Source organism: Coregonus lavaretus, assembly GCF_964263955.1.
Source record: "Coregonus lavaretus genome assembly, chromosome: 17".
NCBI classification, from domain to species: domain Eukaryota; kingdom Metazoa; phylum Chordata; class Actinopteri; order Salmoniformes; family Salmonidae; genus Coregonus; species Coregonus lavaretus.
The window spans coordinates 19,023,272-19,028,918 of NC_140004.1; the positions used below are offsets into that span (position 1 = coordinate 19,023,272).

The following is a 5,647-nucleotide window of genomic DNA, read 5'->3' on the forward strand; positions in this document are numbered from 1 at the left end:
CCTTTCAAATTGGGGCCATTGTTGGCCTTTGAGATATGGTGATCTGAAGACCCTCAGCCCCAGTCACATGCCAGCTGCCAGATTCCCCACTGGGACAAACAAAATATGCCATCTACCACACCATTGCTAGGGACAACAACTGGGCAATGAGAGGGGCCATGTGACACACACATTATATAATGAGCCACTTGGCTGATTGGATCATAGCAGCTCCAGACCAGACCCAGTTAATCAAGCCTAAAGCCTTTGCACTGGCAGCGACATGGAATAACAGGTCTAATCATATGTGATATAGTGGCTGGAAAACACAAACTTTACCTCAGAAAAACAATTTTATATAAAAATTCAGAAGCATGTGTAGTTTATTCCAAAACATTTTGGGCTGACACTACTGTGCCCTTGCTTGCATACTTCAGAGTGTTTCCCTTTGAACAGAGCAACTGAAGCATACTTGGAAGAATAAGCCCCAGAGGAGGGGGTGGTAACTGTCATTTATATTTACAGCCTTGGGGGGCTGTTATCCAGGTGGCCTCTGTTGAAGCCCTCGAAAACACTCACCTTTTTTCGCAACACAAAGTATCAATAGACACTGCTTGACTTTGATTCAGCTGTGAGTCATGTGCATTTCACTGTTAAAACGGGTTGGGCTGATGCTGGAACTTGAAGGCCCTCAGGGAAGAGCACATATTTACGCTCAACCTGCAACATTGTTAGTGTCTGGTTCTCATGCATAAGCCACAAAACCTTAAAGTTAAAATAAAGGTGCACAATGTTCCTTGTTTTTGGTGGTTTCCAAAATTGTCTATTATGGTATAAACTAATGGAATTGGGGGTAGCTGAGCTCATATTAGTGTTGCTTCCATTCAAGACTTGACTTGTAGTTGGAAGGGGATGTGCAATTAATTATTTACAATGTGAGAGCATTTAACCCCCACACAAATTAGTACGCTAACAGATATATTAGTTTCAGTCAATAGCCTACTATGCTATTGAAAACTAGTCTCAGTCAATATGACAGCCTGAAATCCAGACCAGATGTGTCTTTAGAAATATCACTATGCCTGGGTGATAAGAGGAGGGTAGATGACAGATATTGTGTATTTTGTTTGCAGTTATAAACCTCTTCTCAAAGCCAGACCCTTCAAACAGCCTAATCCTGTTCTGAATGACTGTAGGATCATTGCATAACCCCCATCCCTGAAATACACACACATGAAAACACACGTGATTGAATCAGTGGCCTGAAAAAAAAGCACAAAAACAAAAGTATTATCTTTGTGTTATCTCAACTTAACTGCATAGATGTTCATCTATAGGCCTACAGAAGTCTGAACGGAACTGTAACTAGAGAAAAAACCTTAACGCTGTGGACTGATCATCTCAGTAACATAATCAAAGCCTGACTTGAGTGAGTTCTTAGAATGAGAGGATCATACCAGAGACTTATTTGCACATTTCCGCTCTGAACTTCATCACAAGAAAAAAAAGGTACTAAAATCAAAGGCTCTAGATAAAAAAATGACCTGATTTGATGTTGCAAATAGGATGAAAAACTGGGAAACAAAAACAAAACAAACCTAAAAGTCTTTGTTGCCGTATGGAACATGGAAGTGAATACATTTTAATAGGAGGGGAATATAAAAGCCTCACTCTTATTAAAAATGGTCTACAATAATAAAAAAAGTGCTTTGTTCGTAATCTCTTTGATGTCATCAAACTTTGTTCTATTAGTCATCTCTAATAAATGGCCATGGAGGGAGCGGGCTCTGGATTACCCATGATGCCTTCCTTCTCAACAATTACAACAGAAGAGTACAGATGCCATTGTTCTTCATCCTGTATGTACTTCACTGAGAGCTCACTCCATTGTATCAGGTATCAACAGGAGTCTGAGTATTCATGAAGCTAACTTCAAACACCAATTTGTCTTTATGTAATTACAAGCATAAACCTCTCAAAAGAGAGAGATAAGTCAAGTGTCTGCACACACTATCACACTATCACACACACACACAAGCACATACTCAGTGGATGATTGAAATATACCATAACTTTACATCAATGGTTAGTAAGGACTATCTTCAAATGTCCAATGGAATAATTTGTCATACAAATTGAGAAATGTGCTTTTCGTAAAACTAATGGTGAACTCATTCACACTACAGATAAACCCCATACAATAATAATATACAATTCCTGTTTTTAGGACATTAAAACTGGAATGTTTTCTTTATTTTTGATAAAATATTAACTTTAAGAAATATATACAAATGTTCCCTTGTGCTATAAAACAGCAAAGAAAAAAAACAGGAAAATTGTCTGTACAAATTATTACTTTTGCGATGTATAGTGCTTGTTGATTTATGGAATGAATTTGCTTCACAATAGGCAGTCAATGCGGTTCTGAGCCCTTTTCAACAGCTGCTTTCTCACTTCAGTTCAGTTCAAACATGTATGGCACTGCGTTGACTTCCATTAAAAAGCCACACAACGCAACACTAGAGGATCTCCCAGACCATTCACTCCCTTTGTCAGTGGAGTCATTTTCATTGTCTTTAAATCGGTTTCTACAGTACTTGTGTATTTTTTGCCACTAAGAAAAACATATATTGCACATTACTCAAGCAACCCCATGACACATCCAAATGGTTAATTCCACTTTCTTTGTCTTGGAAAGAAAAATATATTTTTCTCTATCATGTTCTTAAACAGATAAGTGGTTCCAGGAGTAGCAGATATTTTAAACAAAGGCAGTTCTTTCTTGTAGCTTGAGATGGATCAAAATAATACTTAAAATAAATATGAACATTGTTGTGTCTTTTGTTGGCACTCTGATCATAAAGTCTGTTTTAGGTAAGGGCTTTAGAAGGGTTTTGGTTTCGCACACTGTCAGAGAGTGCCAGCTCATACGCATGTCGGAGGGGGCCTGGTAGGCTCATACTTTGTGCTGTGCCCTTTAAGTGCTGGGTGAGGCTTGATGTAAGGCCCACTGCTTGTGAACACACTGGCAGGCTTCCTCCTCGTCCTCTTCTTCAGCTTCCTGCTAAACACATTCTGCCACGACTGCAGTGTCTTTGAGGTCCAGATCCACATGCCACTTGTGATGCCCACCACTAGCAGCATGAAGAGCTTAACCATGAAGATCTCCACAGCCGGGATGGAGCTTTTCATACCACACTCCTCAGACTCTGCGCTGTTCCTGCTGCTGTCAACACACTTCTGCTCCACGGCCAGGCTCCTCCAGTAGTCCATGTTGAGCCTCTCATAGAAGTAGCAGGCGATAACGCAGGTGGCAGGTACAGTGTAGAGGACTGAGAACACTCCGATCCGCACCATCAGCTTTTCCAGTTTATCCGTGTTCTCCCCCTCTGTCTTCATGATCTTGCGGATGTGGAACAGGGCCACGAAGCCAGACAGAAGGAAGGAGGTGCCGATGATGAGGTAGCAGGAGAGTGGGATGAGTACGAAGCCTGTGAGAGCTTTCACGTCCATGCTGCCCACGTAGCACACCCCCGTCAGCTCGTCCCCCGCCACCTTCCTCATCACCAGGATCATGATGGTCTTGACGGCCGGGATGGCCCAGGCTGCCAGGTGGAAGTAGCTGCTGTTGGCCTCGATGGCCTCGTGGCCCCACTTCTTCCCTGCAGCCAGGAACCAGGTGAGTGTGAGGATGACCCACCAGAGGGAGCTGGCCATGCCAAAGTAGTAGAGGATGAGGAAGACGATGGTGCAGCCTGTGCTTTCCAGTCCCTCCTGGATGATGTACTGGACCCCACTGTCCCGGTCACAGGCAATGCTGTCTGCGCCCACAAACAGACGGATCAGGTAGCCCACAGAGTAGACACAGTAGGACATGGAGAGGAAGATGATGGGCCTCTCAGGGTATTTGAAGCGCTGCGGGTCGATGAGGAAGGTGAGGACAGTGAATGAGCTGGAGACGAAGCAGAGGATGGACCAGATGGCCATCCACACCAGAGAGAACTGCTTATCTCCCTGACTCCAGTACACATCCACTTTGGGGTAGCACTTGGGGGCACAGGACTCACTCTTCTGTACATAGTGGAACTTGCCTGGGTTACTGCAGGTCTCCTTGCTCTCCTTGTCCTTCACGTGCAGGTCCTGGCCTTTGATGGGCCTCTGAAGCCTGAAGTCAGGAGGCTGGGTGTGCGAGCCTTTTGGGGACTCATCTGAGCCGTTGTTGGGGGCCTCCATGCAGAGGTTGTTGGGGTCATTTTTGTTGGGTAGTCTGGAGCAGTCCAGGGAGTCAGGCCAGTGGAAGTTGAACTGTTCCATGATAGGGGAGCACTTTTGCCTGGCCTGCTCACACATAACTCTGCAGGCAGGGATGGGGGTGGACACCTGCTCCGTGCACATGGGTGCATACAGCGAACAGAGAAAAAACTTGAGGTGAGTGTGGCATCCAAACTCTATGAGAGGGACAAACTCATGTATCTTGATGGCTGCCTCATTCTGGTCCTCGTGGCCCATCAGATTGGGCATCCTAGTCATGTTATAACCAATGTCCTTACACAGGGAGATGACAATCTGTTGACATCTCCCCTCACCTGGCCGGTCTGGGTCTATGGAGCTAATGGCTGAGCAGCCACAACTCAGACAGACCAGCAGCACATTGACAAGGGTCAGTTTGGCAAGGGAAAACATAGTCTCTCCTCTTTGATCCTTTTAGTGGCAAACAATTTAAGATCAAATGTAACTTCTTAGGATAACATAGAAGTTGCGTCTCCTAAAGGAAAAGCCTAATAAAAAGCTTTCTGTGTTTTTTTTTAAATGAATGAGCCAAGCAGTGGATGAAAACTCACAATTGTCTACGAAAGACCATCGTTTCTCCGTTTTTACGTGTCATTCCTTTGATTAGAATTGAACTCCAGAGAGAATTCCCCAAAAGTGTGAATAATTTTCTCTCAAAATAATTGTCGCTTACCATAATGTCCATGCTTTGACGTGTATAAATTTGTTTCAGAATAATCCAACATGTTAAGAGAAGAAACGGGTTTGCAGTAGTTGTTGTGTCTAGTCCGTCGCACAGTAAATTTCGTCTGTCCGCCTCAGTGTTTTTTTAAAAATTGGATAAAAGTGTTCGGATCCAGACAAACGTTCCAGTGGTTATCAAAGCGCCTTCAGGGACAGTCCTCAACCACGTTCAGGACGGAATCCTGCCTCTGTCCTGCAGCACGAGTGGAACCAGTCTGTTATAACTTCAATGTTTTGGCTACCAACTTAACTAAATTGATCTTCCTCTTGCACCGCGTTGAGGTAAAGTTGGGGTATGTGCATGCTCACGACAAATCCACGCAAATGGTGTAATAACCTAATAATAACTAAAACAGAGCAGAGATCTATTCCTAACCGCACTCCAGAGACAGACCAAATCACTTTGGAGTGGTTGGTGGCATTGCTCATTTGAGCTGGTCGTCGCCACCGTCCTGGGCTAACCTGCCAAAAGATCCGCCTTCAAAGACATCTACTTTGCATAAGAAAGATGAAACTGACACGGTGATTATTTTCAAATCGTGCGGAACAGCCTGTAGACCAACCATCACCACTTTTTTGAGCTTGTTTGTTGCAATCTACTTATTGGTCAATTGTTCTATTTCGGACGAAAACTTTAGATCCAAAAGTGTCCGAA

At 43.8% G+C, this 5,647-nt stretch overlaps 1 protein-coding gene across 1 annotated transcript; it reads right to left on the reverse strand.

Moving 5' to 3' along the window:
- Positions 1-1,598: 1,598 nt before the first annotated feature.
- On the reverse strand, positions 1,599-5,186 carry LOC311144726 (frizzled-10-like). Its single transcript, XM_084180821.1, has one exon. The coding sequence runs from the start codon at positions 4,660-4,662 to the stop codon at positions 2,905-2,907; it is 1,758 nt and encodes a 585-aa protein (XP_084036947.1). The 5' UTR covers positions 4,663-5,186; the 3' UTR covers positions 1,599-2,904.
- Positions 5,187-5,647: the final 461 nt, after the last annotated feature.